This window comes from Lepus europaeus, chromosome 17 (assembly GCF_033115175.1).
Source record: "Lepus europaeus isolate LE1 chromosome 17, mLepTim1.pri, whole genome shotgun sequence".
Lineage (NCBI taxonomy): Eukaryota > Metazoa > Chordata > Mammalia > Lagomorpha > Leporidae > Lepus > Lepus europaeus.
Genome location: NC_084843.1, coordinates 81829558 through 81849509, shown reverse-complemented (window position 1 = coordinate 81849509; position 19952 = coordinate 81829558). Strand labels below are relative to the sequence as shown.

Sequence of the window (19952 nt, the reverse complement as noted above, 5' to 3'; positions counted from 1 at the left end):
CCCTAGCACATGGGTCATCTTCCACTGCTTTCTGGATACATTAGGGAGCTGGACTGGAAGCAGAGCAGCTGGGACTCGAGCTGGGGCCCAAATGGAATGCCAGCATCGCAGCCGGTGGCGTAACCCACTGAGCCACACAGGCTGCCCCCCCCCCCCCCCCCTCAGCATCTATTTATTTGAAAGGCAGAGTTACACTCCCCCAAATGGCCGCAATGACTGGGGCTGGGCCAAGCCAGGAGCCTGAACTCCCTGGGTCTCTCACATAGGTAGCAGGGGCCCAAGGACTTAGGCCATCTTCCACTGTTTTCTTAGGCACATTAGCAGGGAGCTGGGTCAGAAGCTGAGCACCCATCCGGGATCTGAACTGGCACTCACGTGGGAGGCCAGCGTTATGGCTGGCGCTCCAACCCACTGCACCAAATGCAGGCCCCTACACCTTTTTCCTTAAATTGATTAGTTGTTTTTCTTTTTGTCATGTATTAACCTAGCAAGTATTTGGCACCTACTGTATGCCAGCTCTGCTGTGTGGTGGGGATACAGCTGTAAGGATACAGGGACTGTCCTAGTGGTAGGAGAGCCTGAGCCATGTAGGGTTTGTGACAGCGTGATCAGGGAAGGTGTCCTGCTGCGTCGCTCTTGGTGCTGGACGCAGAGTTGGAGAAAGTGAGACTGCGGCTTCTGAATATTCTGGCCAGATGGCGTACGCTGCAGATGAACCTGAGGCTGGAGTGTTCAGGGTGTGCAGTGGTGAGCCAGGCTGGGAGAGGTCAGGGCATGACAGGGAACATGCGAGAGCTGTGGTCAGAGACAGCTGCAGTGGTTACTGTAAGCTCAGTAATCTTATTCCAACTGAGATGGAGCCCTTAGCAGGTTATTTACTTACTTATTTATTTGAAAAGCAGAGGGAGACAGATTTTTCCACCCACTGGTTCATACTCCAAATGGCTGTAACAGCTAGGACTGGGTGTGGGTGGCAGGGACCCAGGCACCTGGGCCATCCATCATCTGTCTCCCAGAGTGCTCACTAATAGGAAGATGGAATTGGACATAAAGCTGGAACTCAAACCCAAGCCCCATGCTATGGAGTGTGGGCATCCCAGTGGTGTAACCATCGTGCCAGATGCCTGCCCCCAACTGGCAGGGTTGGACAAAGCAGCACGTGTTCTTCCTGTCTTACCTCTGGCTGCTGTCTGGTGAGATGCTGGCAAAGGGATGGAGTAGGTAAGAGGGCGGTTAGCAGTAGTCAGTGTGAAGACCAGGGCTCCCATGGCAGCAGCTACTTGAGTCATGGCTGCCGCCTCCCAGGGTGTGCATCAGCAGGAGGCTGGAGTCAGCAGCAGAACTGGGATGTGAACCCAGGTGCTCCTATATGAGACCCAGGCACCTTACCTGGTATCTTTCTTTTTTTCTTTAAAGATTTATTTATTTGAAAGTCAGAGTTACATAGAGAGAGGACAGGCAGAGACAGAGAGAGACAGAGACAGAGACAGAGAGAAAGAGAGGTCTTCCATCCACTGGTTCACTCCCCAAATGGCCACAATGGCCAGAGTTGGGCCGATCCAAAGCCAGGAGCCAGAAACTTCTTCCAGGTCTCTCACATGGTTGCAGGGGCCCAAGGTTTTGAGCCATATTCTGCTGCTTTCCCAGGCACATTAGGAGAGAGCTGGATCGGAAGTGGAGCAGCCGGGACTCGAACCAGTGCCCATATGGGATGCCAGCACTGCAGGTGGTGGCATTACCTGCTATGCCACAGCGCCAGCCCCTCCATGAACTCTTTACACAGTTTCCCCTAATGGCAACATCTTGCCAAAAGTATAGTACAGCATCAGCCAGGGCAATGACACTGGGCCAGGCTGAACTAGGAGATGGGAACTCGATTCCACCTCTCATGTGGGTGGCAGGGACCAATGAGCTGAGCTGTCACCTGCTGTGTCCTAGAATGTGCGTTAGTAAGAAGCTGGCATGGAAGGCAGAGATGGGATTCATAGCCAGGAATTCCTCTGTGGGATGTGGGTGTCCCAAGTGATGAGAGCGAGCAAGCTAGCAAACACTTCCTTTCTCTGGCTCACTCCCCAAATAGCCACAACGGCAGGGGCTGGGCCAGGCCAAAGTTTGAGCTTCCCATGTGGGTGGCAGAGGCTCAAGCACTTGGGCCACCTTCCGCTGCTGTCCCAGGCCATTAGCAGGGAGCTGGATTGGAAGTGGAGCAGCTGGGACTCAAACCAGCGCTGCATATGGGTCCTGGTGTTGTGCTGCTGTGCCACAATGCCTGTCCCAGTAATTGTATATGATGGGTACTATGCCAGTGATCCCTCTGTAATCTGTCACACGAGGTCATGTGTGGGATTCTCTACTTCTGGCAACATGTTGGCCTTCAAAAATGTTTTTTTGGAGGATTTTTGGATTAGGAATGTTCAGCCTATACAAGGCTTATCTCTGTCTCATATGGGAGAAAAACTGTGGAGCCTGAGATAGTAAATGAAGTGTTATGGGTCATTGTTTTTTTTTTTTTTTTTTTTTTAAGATTTATTTTATCTGAAGGAGTTAGAGAGGTAGAGACAGAGAGAGAGAGGTCTTCCATCCACTGGTTCACTCTCCAGATGGCCACAATGGCCACAGCTGAGCTGATCCAAAGCCAGGAGCCAGGAGCTTCTTCAGGGTCTCCCATGCGGGTGTAGGGGCCCAAGGACTTGGGCCGTTTTTTATGCTTTCTCAGGCCATAGCAGAAAGCTGGATTGGAAGTGGAACAGCTGGGACTTGAACTGGCACTCATATGGGATGCGGGCACTGCAGGTGGTAGCTTTACCCGCTAGGCCACAGCACCGGCCCTACGAAAAATCTTAAAGCAATGTACTAACGAATTCAGTTTTTAGAGTTCTGTGAATCGTATAACTTCAGCAATATTCCTAATGTGTGTGTGTATATATATAGGTATATATTTAAGATTTATTTATTTATTTGAAAGAGTGAGATAGAGTACTTCATCCACTTGTTCACTCCCCAAATGGCCGCAGCAGCCAGAGCTGGGTCAGGCTGAAGCCAGGAGCCAGGTGCTTCTTCCAGGTCTCCCACATGGTGTGGGCGCCCAAGGACTTGGGCCATGTTCTGCTGCTTTCCCAGACAGCTTGGCAGGAAGCTGGATCAGAAGTGGAGCAGCAGGCATTGGAAGTGGCACCCATATGGGGTGCTAGCGTTGCAGGTGGTGGCTTTACTTGCTACACCACAATGCTGGTCCCTTACTTGGATTTTGACATCTACCTAAGGCCTGAAATTTTACTTAGGGCATAATTTCTTCTTTTTAGTCTATATCCTAGGAAATCTACTCCTTTGCTTTTGTAGTTCATAATTGAGGATATAGTGTCACAAAATTTACTTCTAACAATGTCTTACTTCTAGAATTTCTTGGTGACCAGCATATGATCTAATGATGAAAATGTTGTCAGATGACCTGATTCCTATCTTCAATATGTTGCTTAGCTTTTTTACTTTAGTTTTCTTATGTCTTCCTTTTGGACAATGGTGATACCTATTTTACATGTTTATTGGAAATTATTAGATTATGTCTAAAATATTTAGAAACCCATCTGGCATAGCATAAATATGACTGAGGAGCAGGCATCTGGTATCCCGCGTCAGAATGCCTGGCTGGAGTCCTGGCTTCTGGTCTGGCTTCCTGCTACTCCTGGAAGCAGTAGACAATGTCTCAAATGCTTGGGTCACTGCCACTTAATGGGAGACCTGGACTGGACTCAGGCTCCAGACTTTGGGGAGGGAATCAGTGGGTGGAAGATTCTCTGCTTTCAAATAAAAAGAATAAATACCATTAAATTTTAGATATCATTAATAGTGCATCAAATTTAGCAAATTTTCCCTCAGTATTATTTTAGAATAAAATATTGTTTTCTGTAGTATCCCACTTGAGAGTTATCTTTGCTTATTTTTATCTCTTCCACCTGTCCTAAGTTGAAGAGGTACCTTGCCTTATTCAGTAGTTTGCTTTATGTCACTAAGGTAGCAGTTGATTTTGTATTTAGATGTGTAACAATATGACTTGTCTTCTTAACTGATTTTGCTATTTATCATTATATGATATCTGGTTCTTTCATGTCATAAAGTTGAGGATTAAGCCTGAGATTCCATTGTAATACCAATAGGGCTTTTGCCTGAAATACTTTGCCCATTTCTTTGCTTTTCTTCACCTTTTTTTAAAAATTTTGTTTATATTCATCTTATTTGCAAGGCAGAAAGAGAGAGGAAGAGAAAGACATGGAGAAACAGAGAAGAGATCTTCCATTTGATGGTTTGTTCTCCAGTAAACAGCCAGGGCTGGGCCCAGCTGAAGCTAAGAGCCAGGAACTCCATCCAGGTATCCCATGTGGGTAGCAGGGACCCAAGTACTTGGGCCATCTTCCACTGCTTTCCCGGGCATGTTAGCAGGGAGTGGGCTCAGACACAGACTAGCTGGGACTTGAACTGGTGCTCTGATAGGGGATGCTGGCATTGCAGGCAGCAGGTTAACTGTGGTACCACCACAGCAGCCTCTGTTTTCCCTTTCCCTTGCTGGTGGACACTCAGGTTGTGTCCATTCTGAAGGTTATGGCTATTAAGAGTAAACCATGAGCCCTTCTGTAAGGGCTATGGATGGAAGTGTTTCCCCTACTCGAGTACACACTGTGGAGTGGGTTTGCCATGCTGTGAGCTAAGTGTCTCACTTTGTAAGGACAGCCACATTGTTTTCCAAATGGCTTACCATTGTTCCTTCTGTGTGCATTTCCACACACAAGTCCCTCTTTTTTAAAGTTACTCTTTTCCTCCAACTTCCTTCCCACAAGCAGTGAAATGTTCCCTAAGCACACAGATCATATCAACTGAATTAAGGAAGATAATATGAGACGGGAGTTACGGCACAGATGGTTAAACCGCTACGTTTAGAGTCCTAGCTGCTTTGGTTCCCATCCAGCTCTCTGCTAATGCACCTGGGAAAGCAGTGGAAGTTGTCCTGGGTACTCAGGCCCACTCTACCCATGTGAGAGACCCAGATGGAGTTCCAGGCTCCTGGCTTTGGCCTGGCCCAGCCCTGGCTGTTGTAGCCATTTGGGGAGTGAACCAGTGACTGGAAGATATATCTCTCCCTCTCTGCCTTTCAAATAAAAATGAATCTTTTAAAATATAAATTTAAAGAAAGGAAGATAATGCCTAAAAGAGAACAGCAATAGCTAGTTAAAATAGTTAAAACATTGACAACTCAGGGCTGGTGATAAGTGTGCTGGTTCAAGCCCCAGCTGCTCCACTTCTGACCCAGCTCCCTGCTAATGGCCTGGGAAAAGCAGTGGAAGATGGCCCAAGTGTGGGTGGGCCCCACACCCACGTGGAAGACCTGGATGAAGCTCCTTGCTTTGGTCTGGCCCAGCCCTGGTCATTGCGGCCACCTGGGGAGTGACTGGAAAGACTCTCTCAGCAGACGGGAGACTTGTCTCGGCCTCTGCCTCTCTGTAACTCCGCCTTTCAAACAAACAAACAAATCTTAAAACAAAAATGTGATGACTCAAAATTACATATAAAAGGAAATCTGGAAAAACAGTTTTATGTCTGGGACTGACTTCAGCCCTATGCCGTGGCCTTTGTGTCCATGGGTTCTTTATACTTGACATGGCTCCCAATTCCAGTTAGATCACGTTAATCAATTCGAAGGCCGGTGTGACAGGGAAGTCAAAGCCATCACCTCTTCAGAGGGTGGCTGGAATCTGAGACCTCATCCACAAAGCACTTGTGGTGCTGCCTGAACAAAGGCTACTCTGCAGAGCCCAAGGGCAGGTGCTAAGCCACCACCCAGAATCATTCCCCCACAGACTGTTCAGGGCTACAGCCAGTCCAGGAGTCTCTCTCGAAGGAAAGCCGATGTGTGTCACTCACCCTCCTTCATTCCTTTTTCTGGGAGTAACTGCTTCCCTTGAGTTGGTGACCTGGTACGTCCTTAGCGCTAAGTGCTTCAGATCACCCTTAGTCTGGGGATCCGCTACAACTCCACCTTCCTAGCTAGTAAATATGTGCCTATCTGGTTCTTTTAAAATATGGGGGCTAGTTATGGGAGAGAACTGGGGTTCTTTAAGCAGCATTGCATGCGCAATCATGAGTTGCAACTAGGAGCCCACTGAATGGTAACTTCCTATGTAGTTACATGCTGGCAATCAGTCTCCTGCTGTTGCACAGACTTCCTGTGTTAACTCCCAAGCGCCAAATGCCTTACTGTGGGGGGCCTATAGCCACACCAATGCCATCCACACCCCTAGGGAAGTGAGTGATAGGGCACATGTTTTCAGTCCTCTTCTCAATATATTCTCCAAATGTGGCTAAAACATCTGTGTAGCTACTTTCATGTGGCATATTAGTAAGCAAATGCAAAAATAACAGAAAGAAATTAGTTGTCTATAGTGAGGTCAAAGGAGTGGGTAAAACAAATGACGTTTTTAGGGCACTTACGTGAGACATTAAAGCTCAGAAAGAAAAATGCCGGACTCCTTTGTTTTGCTCAGGGCATGGGGTGGTGAAATAAATTAAGACAACCGGATGCGGAAGTGCTGGGAGGGGCATTAAATATATTTAAATAAAATCAACTTCATTTGCCATGTTTCAGCATGGTGTGTGTGGGGAGCATGTATGAGGTGGGGAGATCTAGAAAATTTCCCAATAAACTAGCTTGTACCCATGAAAAGGAACTACCTGTTTCTGAACAGCTGCCTGGGGGAAGGGCACTCGATGTCCCACTAAAAGTCGTGTGCAGAGGTGGCCTTTTCCACCTCCTTGCTGTGTGGCTACAGACCGCGGTGCAGTATTGCAATCAACAAGAGATGTCCACAGCCTCTGCAGCTTTCTCCCATACATCCTAGGCCAAAACCGGACAAACCAGATGTTGTCTCAGAAAACACCAAGAACACAAGGCACCCGATTTGAGGAGAAATCAGATTGCAACTTCTCAGGTAACGTGGATAAGGGCAGACATGCCCTGCTTGGACAGATACCAAGTTCTCGTTGTTGGCAACACTGGGCAGAACATACGGTTCCAAACAGACTGAATTGTAAGGTCACTCTACCTATCTGAGGATCCAGGGTGATCCACAGGTGTGCAGCGTAATAAAGTGCCTGGAACTTAGAACAATGAGTGAGTGAATGAAGGAACGGTTTTGTTTCCGTGAAGGAACTTCTCTGAGCGACCCTTCCTCCCTCTCTCTCCTCTGGAATACGAGGAAGAGTGAGGTGAAGAACACAGTCCCTCCGGTCCGCGGCGCCAGCTCCTGTCCTCAGCGGGGCTCTTTCCTGTGCACCCGCTGGTGGATGTGCAGGTTGGAGCTCTGGCTGAAGCCCTTGCCGCACTCCCCGCACTCATAGGGCTTCTCGCCGGTGTGCACCCGCTGGTGGATGAGCAGCTTGGAGCTCTGGCTGAAGCCCTTGCCGCACTTGCCGCAGTGGTAGGGCTTCTCGCCGGTGTGCACCCGCAGGTGGATGCGCAGGTCCGAGCTCTGGCTGAAGCCCTTGCCGCACTCGTAGCACTGGTAGGGCTTCTCGCCGGTGTGGACGCAGCGGTGGATGTGCAGGTTGGAGCTCTGGCTGAAGCCCTTGCCACACTCGGCGCACTTGTAGGGCCTCTCCCCAGTGTGCACCCGCTGGTGGATGTGCAGGTTGGAGCGCTGGCTGAAGCTCATGCCGCACTCCCCGCACTCGTAGGGCTTCTCCCCGGTGTGCACCCGCTGGTGGATGAGCAGCTTGGAGCTCTGGCTGAAGCCCTTGGCGCACCTGTCGCACTTGTAGGGCTTCTCGCCGGTGTGCACCGCGTGGTGGACGAGCAGGCTGGAGCTCCTGGTGAAGCCCTTGCCGCACTGCTCACACCTGTAGGGTTTCTCTTCTGTGTGCACGGCCTGGTGGACGAGCAGGCTGGAGCTCCTGGTGAAGCCCTTGCCACACTGCTCACACCTGTAGGGTTTCTCTTGTGCGTGGCCTCGCTGGTGGAGCAGCAGCTCTGAGTTCTGACTGAAGTCCTCACCACACCGACCACATCTGAACAGCTTTGCCGCCGCCAAGTGGATTTTCTCACGCGGATGGCCGTTGGGGCCGGGGTGGAGTGCTTTCCCACGGCTGCCACGGGCACAGGGTTGCTCCTCCGTGGGAAACTTCTGCTGGCTACAGCTGACTGACCGTGACTTCCATTCGGGAAGGTCCCGGCGGTTATATTCCGAGGGACCCAAAGGTTCTTTCGGCTGGCCGCTGTGGCAGGTCACCTCACCCCGGAACAAGGGCGAGCCCAGCTCTGTGACATCAGACCCAAGTCTGATGTGAAGGTTCTCTGGACAGCGCTCCGTGGGAGGACGTCCCCCCCTTGCCGCTGTCCTCTCGGGGCTCTCCTCAGTCACTGCGTGGCTGCCTGTTCCCTGGGGCTCGTCCTGGCAGAGGTGCGCTGCAGGGTCCCCTGTGGCCATTTGGCTCCCCACTTTCAAGGCCAGGTGGTTTTCCTTCTCCACCTTTCTGAAGCCATCAGTGTGATGGGTCACCACACCGCTCCTGCTGCTGGAAATATTTCTCCGTTTCCCACATGGGGGCGAGGTCTGGTTCAGGGTCCTTAGGCACTTCCCCTTGAAAAGTCACAGTATGATCTTGACGCCGACTTCCGGTCCCGGGTGTCTCTTCCTTTCTTTGGAGGATGCTCCAGAGGACTGTCACTCAAGTCTCCTAGGGAACAGAGAATTCAGTGATCAAAGAGTTCAAGGTTTCAGAACTGGAGTGCTCGAGGCCTGAGGACTTGCACCTAGGAGAAAGGTCAGCTTGTCACAGGCTTAACGCCAGGGGGAGGGAAGACCTTAGGTGTGGCAGAGAAATTCTCTTCGCTTTGAAGCACCGCCAAAGGGTCCCTTCGCGGCTCCTGCAGAAGAGGCTGTGAATCGTTTATCCTCACCACAAACATTTCATTTCACTTTGCACTGAATTGGTAGTCCAACTGCCTAGGTGTTGGGGACACAAGGAAGAAAACGGAAACCCTATTGCTGCACAAGCTGCACCTCCTGGGAAGGAGAAACACAGCAAGCACGATACACCCAGGTGACAACGCGGGTGACAACGCAGGGGGTGTCCCTTTCCGAGTGGCTGGGAAGCAGCGTTGTGTCGGCCTGCCAGGAGTTTTGGATTTTGGAGCATCTGCATAGACGTTGCCAGCTGAACACCCCAACCCAAATGACACCAAACGTGAAAACTTTGAGTCCATGAAGTTTCAGGTTTCGGAGCATTTTGGATTTAGGCACGTCAGTCCATGTACGGTACAACACAATACAGGAGATACAAGCATGAGAAACCACGCGAGCCCAGAGCAGGGGCACTCAGCTCAAGCCTGAGGGCCCTGGGAAGATTTCTGGGACAAACTGACAGGACAAAAAAAAAAATACAGACGTGTTCAGGAAATACAAGCAGCTGCTTGAGGAGCTTAAAAGGTTGCCGTGGTAGAAAGGGAGGCGGAGGCAAGAACCAGAGCAGAGGGTTTGGGGTCTACTACAGAGGGCTACACTGTAGGGGGGACTAAACATTTGTAAATGTAAATTCAAAGGGAATTCTAAAACTTTGATGACAAATACCAGTGGAATGCAAACCCTGGGTGGAGACAGATGTGACAACAAATCGGGAGAAGGAACGATGACAGCTGTGCAGAGAAATGGGAGATCTGCTCTCTATCTTGGATGACCACAAAGCTAGAGGCAGCAAGGGGAAGCGGGCGCCACGCGTGCTGCTGGTTCCCTGCCTGAGTGGGTGCCATGGTGGCGTGTCCCAGCACGGGAAATGCAAGCGCGGAAGGCTGAGTGAGGAGAGGACACAGATGACAAACCCAAACCTGACTCGTCTCACCCGTGGTGCTGGGGGCCCCTTCCTCTGGCACTGTCCGCCCAGCAGCGAGGGCAGAGTGTGCTAGGGGACAGAGTTTACTGCTGTGTATGCTGGTCAGAACAGGAGGGGACTCCTCATAACACAATGAAATGGCAAAAAAGAAGTCCCTATTAGTCTTGAAGATCAGACAGGCTTGCCGTCACCAGGGGACCAGAGGAGAAACTGGAAAACAACGCACGGCTCACGTCGTGTACAGGATAAGCCTTCAGCGAGGGGGAGGGGTCTTCTCACCAAGTCCCAGAAATTCAGATTCCAGATTCAGACTCAGCAATCATAGGCAGCTTCAGCCAAGAAACGGTGTTCGCGGCAGGATGCCTAATGGCTGGGCTAGAGGCTGGCCTTAGCAAAACTAGCTGTGCGACAAAAACCACAAACTAAAATCCTGGGTGGCTACCAGCAGTGGCCCAGGAGAAGGCCTCCAGAACAAAATAAATAATCTGCCAGAAAAGGAATAATTTGGGGTGAGGTGGACGTAAATGCTGGACCTACAGAGAAAACAATCAACCCACACACCTCCAGGACAGAGCCTGAGGGTGTCCTGAACAGGGCCGCGCTGGCTCAGAGCTGGGGCCAGGGTGGCAGGCATGCTCTTTGCAGTCAGCTGACACTGACTTAAGCAGCAGCCTGCACAGCGCCATCAGGTCGAGTGATTTTTTCCCTTTAATTTTTATTTACTTATTTGAGAGGCAGAGAGACAAGGATCGCTCCCATTCTGCTGGTCCACACCCCAAATGCCTATGACAGCTGGGGCTGGACCGGGGCCAGCAACTCAAGCCAGGTCTCCGACACGGGAGGCAGGGACCCCGTCGCCTGAGCCATCAGCTGCTCCTCCAAGGGTCTGCGTTAGCAGGCAGCTGGAGTCAGGAGCCAGAGTCGGTTATGGAACCGAAGGCCCTGTGACGTGGGAGGCCGGTTCCCAACCAGTGTGTTAACTGCTAGGCTGCATGTGTGCCCCCATCAGATGGACTCTGGTTCCCTCCTCAAGTGGAACACACATGCATTGTGGTGGGCTGGGCAGCAGCTGAAGATACCTGCTCCAGTATGGCTGGCAACACATGACCTCTGAAAAAATCACGTGAGCATTCCAAATATGTCCAGCAGATAGGCGGACACCTACCAAGCACAAACTGAAGAAACACAGCGCATGGAGGAGATGGCATTTAAAAGGTACATCTTTCAGAGCCAGAGAAATCAGAGCGCCTGTCACTTTTAAACACCATCTAATAAACTACCAACACGGCAAGGAGCAGTCATCACACTGCTTCGAAGCTGGGAAAGTGACTGAACGCCCACTGTGCCAACTGAAGCGCTGAAGCTTCGGTGCCCGACCACACACGGAAAGAACGATCAGGACTCCAGTCTCACACGCAAGGAAACCCAGGTAGAAGGTCAGGCAGCTGGTCTCAAAGCTCAGCGCTGCGCTTATTCTAAGGCCTCCAAGCTAAATGGGTTGCATAGCCAAAGGAAACATGGTGAGACTAGAAGACGGAAAGGTTCTCCTAGAATGAAGAGTAACAGGACGGGAAAATGGAAAGATAAAACCAACCGGGGCTGGCACTGTGGCACAGTGGGCTAAGCCACTGCCCGCAGTGCCGGGATCTGCTGGTTTGTGTCCTGGCTGCTCCTCCTCTTCCTCTTCGTCCTTTTCCTCCTCCTCCTCTTCTTTTTTAAATATTTATTTATTTGAAAGTCAGAGATACACAGAGAAAGAAGGAGAGGCAGAGAGAGAGAGGTCTTCCATCCACTGGTTCACTCCCCAGTTGGCTGCAATGGCCGGAGTTGCGCCGATCTGAAGCCAGGAGCCAGGAGCTTCTTCTGGGTCTCCCATGTGGGGGCAGGGGCCCAAGCACTGGGGCCATCTTTCCCAGGCCACAGCATACAGCTCTACTGGAAATGGAGCAGCGGGATTTGAACCAGCCCCCATACGGATGCCGGCACTTCAGGCAGTGGCTTCATCCGCCATGCCACAGTGCCAGCCCCTGCTAATGGCCTGGGAAAAGCAGTGGAAGATGGCCCAAGAACCTAGATCCCTGCCACCCATGTGGCAGGCTGTTGTGGCCAACTGGGTAGTCAGCCAGTGGACAGAAGATTCTCTCTCTCTCCTGCTCTCTGTAACACTGACTTTCAAATAAGTAAATAAATCTTAAAAAAAAAAAAAAAAAGCAAAAGCCCATCTTGAAGGAGCTTTTCACCCCTCACACTTTTTTGGGTAAGAAAGGATTCAACAGCTGAGGCACTCAGGAATGTAAAGCAGCACAAAATTTTTTAAATAAAAAAAAAAAAAGAAGAAGAAATAGCAGTAAGGGGCTGATGTTGTGGTATGGCAGCTAAAGGTGCCACCTGCAATGCTGGCTCCAGTTCCAATCCAGCTCCGTGCTAATGGCCTAGGAAAGGCTGTGGAGGACGGCCCAAGGACTCGGGCTCCTGCTACCCCTGTGGGAGACCTGGATGAAGCTCCTGGCACCTGTGTGGCTCAGCCCTGGCTGCTGTGGCCATCTTGGGAGTGAACCACCAGATGAAGGTTTCTCCCTCTGTACCTCTTTCAAATAAAGAAATCTTTTTTAAAAAATATTTTATTTATTTATTTGAGAGGTAGAGTTAAAGAGGGAGAGACAGAGAGAGAGGTCTTCCCTCCACTAGTTCACTCCCCAAATGGCTGCAACGGATGGAGCTGTGCCGATCCGAAACCAGGAGCCAGGTGCTTCTTCCAGGTCTCCCACGTGGGTGCGGGGGCCCAAGGACTTGGGCCATCCTCCACTGCCCTCCCGGGCCACAGCAGAGAGCTGGATCGGAAGAGGAGCAGCTGGGACTAGAACTGGCACCCAAATGGGATGCTGGCGCCACAGGTGGAGGATTAGCCTATTGCACCATGGCGCTGGCCCCAAGAAATAAAACAAAAACAAACAAACAAACAAACAAACAAAAACTAGCAATAAGCAAAGAAGTTAATACAGTTATATAATTAAGCTGATACATAAAGGGAAAGTAATTTAGTATAGAATGAAATACTGGCTTCAGGAGGGGAGAACTGCCATCACAGCATACTGCCAGACTGCACAATGAACGGTAACTCCAAAGTCAAGCAGCAAAAGCACTCATCGTTGATAAGATTGACAGATTGGGGGAGGATGGACACACTGGGGGAGGGAATGTGAAACGGCTGTTACCCTCCTCAAGGATATGGGGAAGTTAACAGAAAATATCCATGGCCGGCGCCATGGCTCAACAGGCTAATCCTCCGCGTTGCAGCACCAGCACACCCGGTCGGGGTGCCGGATTCTGTCCCGGTTATCCCTCTTCCAGTCCAGCTCTCTGCTGTGGCCCAGGAAGGCAGTGGAGGATGGCCCAAGTGCTTGGGCCCTGCACCCCATGGGAGACCAGGAGAAGCACCTGGCTCCTGCCTTTGGATCAGCGTGGTGCGCCGGCTGCAGCGCGCCGGCCACGGCAGCCATTGGAGGGTGAACCAACGGCAAAGGAAGACCTATCTCTCTGTATCTCTCTCTCACTGTCCACTCTGCCTGTCCAAAAAAAAAAAAAAAAAAAAAAAATCCAACATTGGTAAGGTGAGAAAGAGCAGTATATCATACACTCAAAATGACACTGGGGCCAGCGCTGTGGTGTAGCAGGTAAGCCGCCTTCTGTGGTGTGGGCAACCCATGTGGGCGCCGGTTCAAGTGAACCAGCAGATGGAAGACCTCTCTCTCTTCTCTGTGTAACTCTTTCAAATAAATAAATAAATCTTTTTAAAAAATAAAATGGGGCTTTTGGAAAGTGATGAAGGTCAGATCCATTCGGATGGGGCCCTCACTGAATCTTGCTGGCTTTTTTTTTTTTTTCCCAGATTTATTTATTTACTTGAAAGGCAGTCACACAGAGAGGCAGAGGCGGGGTGGGGTGGGGGGGAAGAGGTCTTCATCCATTGATTACTCCCCAATTGGCCGCAACAGCTGGAGCTGTGTGGATCCGAAGCCAGGAGCCAGGAGCTTCTTCCAGGTCTCCCACGTGGGTGCAGGGGCCCAAGGACTTAGACCATCTTCTACTGCTCTCCCAGGCCACAGCAGAGAGCTATATTGGAAGAGGAGCAGCAGGGACTCGAACCAGTGCCTGTACAGGATGCCGGCGCCACAGAAGGCGGTTTTATCTGCTACGCCGCAGCACCAGCCCCCAAAGGCCCGACTTCCACACACTGTAATTTGATTAGGTTTCCAACCTCAAAGTGCGTGACAGAGACTTAGGGGAGGAGTGAATGTTGTTGCAGTGCTAGCCGCGCCCCTTAGGATGCCCACATTCTTGTATGAAGTGTCTGGGCTGGAGTTCCGGCTCCACTTCCAACTCCAGCTTCCTGATAGTACAACGCCATGAGAGGCAGCAGGTGACGGCTCCAGTCGTTAGGCCCCTGCCACCGACATGACAGGCCCAGGTGGAGTTCCTGGCTCCTGGCTGGCCCAGCCCCAGCCACGGCAGGCACATGTAAGCGGACCACCGGATGAAAGCTTTCTCTGCGTCTGCCTGTACCTGTCTTTCAAGGGTTTGCGAGCGATGCAGCCCTGAGACACCATTTGCCACCTGTCACACTGAAGACACACTGCTGGAGTGCATACTGGCGTCACCCACCGTGAAGCTCGGACACTTCCTGCGAGCCCCCAGCACTCCAGTGTGGAGGCTCTCCTCAGAGTTCCAGGCACAGCGGTGAAGTGACGCCTGTATGACCTTACGCATTGCAGTAGGGCGGGAAAGGCCGATGACCGGGTCCTGGGGGGACAGGAGTTGCGACGTGAAAGAAAGGTTTCCTGGTCAGCTTTTCTATGCTTTTTAAAACCATGTGAATGCATTCAGTCTTAAAAAAGAGAAAATAGGGTGGCTGGTGCTGTGGTGCAGTAGGTTAATCCTCCGCCTGTGGTACCAGCATCCCATATGGGCACCGGTTCTAGTCCCAGCTGCTCCTCTTCCAGTCCAGCTCTCTGCTATGGCCTGGAATAGCAGTGGAAGATGGCCCAAGTCCTTGGGCCCCTGCAACCACGTGGGAGATCTGGAAGAAGCTTCTGGCTCCTGGCTTCGGATTGGTGCAGCTCTGGCTGTTGCAGCCATCTGGGGAGTGAACCAGAAGAAAGAAGAGCTCTCTCTGTCTTTCCCTCTCTCTGTAATTCTACCTCTCAAATAAATAAATAAAACCTGTAAAAAAAGAGAAAACAAGTAGCTGTCCAGGGCATATTAAAACTATGGAGGAAAACTCAGTAAGGAACAGGTGGAAGATCAAGACCCCCACGGGAGACCCAGGCTGAGTCCCCGGCCCCAGCTCAGCCTGGCCTGGCCTGCAACGCTGTGGGCATCTGAGGAGTGAACCAGCTGATGGCAGCTCTGTCTCTGGTTTTTATATTAAAACAAAACAAACAAAAAAAAACCCCAGTGCCTTTGCGCAACCTTATGGCCTGCAGAGCAGGCAGAACATTTTTAGATTTGAATGGCACAGTTACACAGGAGAGGAGGATGGACATGGACATGGACACGAACACACACACATACACACACACACATCTCCTATCTGTTGGTTCACACTCCAAATGAACACAACAGCCAGAGCTGGGCTAAAGAAGAAGCCAGGAGCTTCTTCCGGGCCTCCCACGCGGGTGCAGGGGCTCAACAATTGGGCCATCTTGCACTGCTTTCCCAGATGTGTTAACAAGGAGCCGGATGGGAAGTGAACAGCTAGGACTTGAACTGGCACTCATATGGGATGCCAACACTGCAAGTGGAGGCTTTACCTTCTATGCCACAATGCCAGCCCCTAGAACAGTTTTTTGTTTTTTAAAGATTTATTTATTTATTTGAAAGGCAGAGTTATAGAGAGGCAGAGGCAGAGAGAGAGAGAGAGAGAGAGAGGTCTTCTATCTGCTGGTTCACTCCCCAAATGGCCCCAATGACCAGAGCTGGGCCAATCAGAAGCCAAGAACTAGGAGCCAGGAGCCAGGAGCTTCCTCCGGGTCTCCCACGCTGGTTCAGGGCCCTAAGGACTTGGGCCATCTCTACTGCTTTCTCAGGCCATAGCAGAGAGCTGGATCGGAAGCGGAGCTGCTGGGTCTGGAACCAATGCCCATATGGGAATCTGGCGCTGCAGGCTGTGGCTTTACCTGCTGTGCCACAGCACTGGTCCCCCGGGAACAGTATTTGTCTTGTGATACAATTTGCTTTACCTAAGCAAATGTATAACTTTTTTTAAAACCTACATTTTTTGGGGGGATTAAGATTTATTATTTCTTTATTTGAAAGTCAAGAGTTACACAGAAAAAGGAGAGAGAATCTCCCATCTTCTGCTTCACTTCACAGATGGCCACTATGGCCAGGGCTGAGCCAGACCAAAGCCAGGAGCCAAGAGCTTCATCTGGTCTCCCACGTGGGTGGCAGGGATCCAGGGACTTCTGCTGCTGCTTTCTCAGGCCATAGCAGAGAGCTGGATTGGAAGTGGAGCAGCGGGGACTTGAACTGGAGCCTATATGGGATGCCGGCACCGCAGGCAAAGGCTTAACCTGCTGCGCCACAGATCTGGTCCCACGTATTCCTTTCTTTACAAATATTGTAAGCAATTGTAAGTTTAAAAAAAATGAAAAATGACAAAAGAAAAACAGTGCAACTTGGAGCAGTTAAATCATGTAGTGGGTTTGAAATTACTGAAACAATCAAAGGATAGTGCTACAGCATTCCTTATCATATATTATCTGGGAATGGCTAGAGCTGCAGAAATTAGATACCTGAAAATCAAAGCGAAGGAATTTTATTATTGGCAGACTTTTAAAAGTCATCCTAAAATTTTGTTGGTTAGCTTTATTTTTTAATATGCTTTTCTCTTTCTGTAACTCTTTCAAATAAATATTTTTTAAAAATTGGGGCTGGCACCATGGTGCAGTGGGTTAATCCTCCGCCTGCAGCGGCTGCACCCCATATGGGCGCTGGTTTGAGACCTGGCGCTCCACTTCCAATCCAGCGCTCTGCTATGGCCTGGGAAGGCAGTGGAAGATGGCCCAAGCACCTGGGCCCCTCCACCCGCTTGGGGGACCTGGAGGAAGCTCCTGGCTCCTGACTTCAGATCGGCTCAGCTCCAGCCGTTGCGGCCATTTGGGGAGTGAACCAGTGGATGGAGGATCTCTCTCCGTCTCTCCCTCTCAGTGTCTGTAACTCTGCCTGTCAAGTAAATAAATAAAATTAAAAAAAAAAAACAAAAAAAACAAAAAAATCCCACCTCATTCCTGATTATTTAATTTTACTAAAGGAGAAATTTATCCCTTTTGCCAGCAGAGAGAGTGATGGTAAGATAAAAGGTTAGAGATAGGCGTTCTGGTGCACCTAGCTAAGCTGCTACCTGCAAAGCCGGCGTCCTATATTGGAGTGCCAGTTTGAGTCCTGATCACTCTACTTCCTATCCAGCTCACTGCTCATGTGCCTGGGAAGACAGCTCGAGTGATGGCCCAAGTGCTTGGGCTCCTGCCACCTGTGAGGGAGAACCCGGATGGAGTTCCTGGTTCTTAGCCTCAGGCTAACCCAGCCCTGGCTGCTGTAGGCATTTGGGGAGTAAACCAGCAAATGGCTCTCTCTCTCTCTCTCTCTCTCTCTCTCTCTCTCTCTGTCAATTCTACCTTTCAAATAAGTAAACAAAATCTTTTAAGAACAAAAATTGTTAATGAGTAATATAAAATGTGTTATACCAATTACGTATGTCCACACCTTGATGAACGGGAACAGAGATTGGAGCATAACAGATGAGTGACTCCGGACAGGTGCAGTGGCACAGCAGGTAAAGCCACCGCCTGCAGTGCCGGCATCCCATATGGGCACAGGTTCGACTCCCGGCTGCTCCACTTCTGATCCAGCTCTCTGCTATGGCCTGGGAAAGCAGTGGAAGGTGGCCCAAGTCCTTGGGCCCCTGCACCCACATGGGAGACCTGGAAGAAGCTCCTGGCTCCTGGCTTCAGATTGGCGCAGCTCCAGCCATTGTGGCCAATTGGGAAGTGAACCAGCAGATGGAAGACCCCTCTCTCTCTCTGTGTGTCTCTGCCTCTCCTTTCTCTGTGTAACTCTGCCTTTCAAATAAATAAATCTTTAAAAAATAAATGAAGATGAGTGACTCCTCTCACCTATGGAACAGACCCTTGCATCCGGTAGGGAGGGACCCACTTCATGATGAATCTCTGACTATCAAGATAACAATAGTGGGCTCCGAGGAGACGGCTAGGAACCCTAATTCCTAAAAGTCACCGCAGACAATCTGATGCACTGCCTGGCTGAGGGGCATTTTATAGAGTGATTTTTTAAAAAAAATCACCGTGCTTCCATTTTGCACCTTTTCTCATGATTTTAACACTTCCGTGGCTAACAAATGATGACCATGAGCACGCAGTGTTTCTGGACCTGTCACCCACTCAGCAAGAGGGCCAGCTCTGTGATCCGGAGACCACTGAGCGCTAGACGGAGCCCGGGACAGCTGGCAGTGTCTGGCAAGCTCTACTGGAAGGGACCAGAGAGGGACGCCCCAGGAAATCTTTGGCCAGAAGAGTGGAGCCTGGTGCTCTTAAGGAGTGGTCCAGGCTCACGGAGTCACTCATGTGTACCTCAAAATCAGCAGACACCCGTGCTGAGCCCGGTGAGACCACCTGCAGATTCCGCCCCCCCCCCCCCCCCATATCAACCGGTTCCTAAAAACCCGTCTACACAATGCCTTATATCGCGCACTGAAATCCAACCACAGAGCAGACAGCAACCCACCATCTAGACATGGAGACAGAAACCCCAGCTCACCTGGGCCTCTCAGGGATGGGCAGGTTCCTGGAGCGAGGGGGGGGGGGAGGGAGGGAGAGAGAGGGAGGGAGAGAGAGAGGGAGGGAGGGAGAGAGAGATAGAGGGAGGGAGAGAGAGGAGAGAGGGAGGGAGGGAGAGAGAGGAGAGAGAGAGGGAGGGAGGGAGAGATAGAGGGAGGGAGAGAGAGAGAGGGAGGGAGGGAGAGAGAGATAGAGGGAGGGAGAGAGAGAGAGGAGGGAGGGAGGGAGGGGGAGAGAGAGGAGAGAGGGAGGGAGGGAGAGAGAGAGAGAGGGAGGGAGGGAGAGAGAGAGAGGGAGGGAGAGAGAGAGAGGAGAGAGGGAGGGAGGGAAAGGGAGAGATAGAGGGAGGGAAAGAGACAGGGAGAGAGGGAGAGAGAGGGAGAGAGAGGAGAGAGATAGAGGGAGGGAGAGAGAGATGGAGGGAAAGAGAGGGAGGGAGGGAGGGAGGAAGAGAGGGAGAGAGAGAGGGAGGGAGGGAGAGAGGAGAGAGGCTGCCAGCAGCTCCCCGAAGCGCCCACGTCCTCCCTCGGACGGGGCCCGTTCTGCGCGAAGGCTCCAGTCAGGGCAGGGGCTCTCGGGGCACACTGTCCATCTGGACAGCTTCTAGCTGCCCCAGGCTTCCGGGGAGCGGGACCTGGGTCCCTCGCAGAAGGCCCCTCTCCGTGGCCTAACGTCCACTGGAAACCTCCCTTGCAGTTAAGGCCCGTTCCTGGCTTGCAAAAAAAAGGCTGGCGTGGCCGTGTGCGGGGGCCAGGCCAGGGCTCGGCCCGGCGAGGAGCCGCGGCCCAGGAAGCGGCAAGGGGTCACCCCAACACTGGGCGGCCCCGCGCCACACGTGCGGCTCCCGCCAAGGCCCAGCGACTCCCCGCGCGGGACCTCCCCCACACAGTGCGACCCCCGCGCGGGGCACGGCTCGTCTCACCTCCCACGTGCAAGCCCACAGCGGCAAGCGCAGCACTCGGGATCTCACCCGCGCCCACGCGGAGGGGCCCGAACTACAAGCCCCAGCATGCCGCGCGCGCGGCCACGCCCACTTCCGGCGTCCGGCCGGCGTCTCACTTCCGGGCGCCGGGCGCCGGGCTGCGCGGGGCGCTGCTCTGAGGGCGGGCTTGTGGGCAACGCGGCCCGGCCGGTGATGCCCCCGAGGCCTTGCTGTTGTTACAAACGTGATGGGAACTGTGTTAGCAGTAGCTGTTAAGGTACCGTTTTCCTGTCGCTGTTACT

The 19952-nt window shown here is 51.7% G+C and overlaps 1 protein-coding gene across 2 annotated transcripts; it reads right to left on the bottom strand.

Moving 5' to 3' along the window:
* Positions 1-5127: 5127 nt before the first annotated feature.
* Positions 5128-19717, bottom strand: ZNF239 (zinc finger protein 239). Of its 2 annotated transcripts, none has more exons than XM_062214733.1 (2): positions 19651-19717; positions 5128-8721 (listed from the first exon to the last, which is right to left on the bottom strand). In XM_062214733.1, the coding sequence occupies exon 2, from the start codon at positions 8469-8471 to the stop codon at positions 7299-7301; it is 1173 nt and encodes a 390-aa protein (XP_062070717.1). In that variant the 5' UTR covers positions 8472-8721; positions 19651-19717; the 3' UTR covers positions 5128-7298. The 2 variants fall into 2 exon arrangements, with proteins under 2 accessions (XP_062070717.1, XP_062070718.1); XM_062214734.1 differs by lacking the exon at positions 19651-19717 and adding an exon at positions 18709-18783.
* Between the last annotated feature and the right edge of the window lie 235 nt (positions 19718-19952).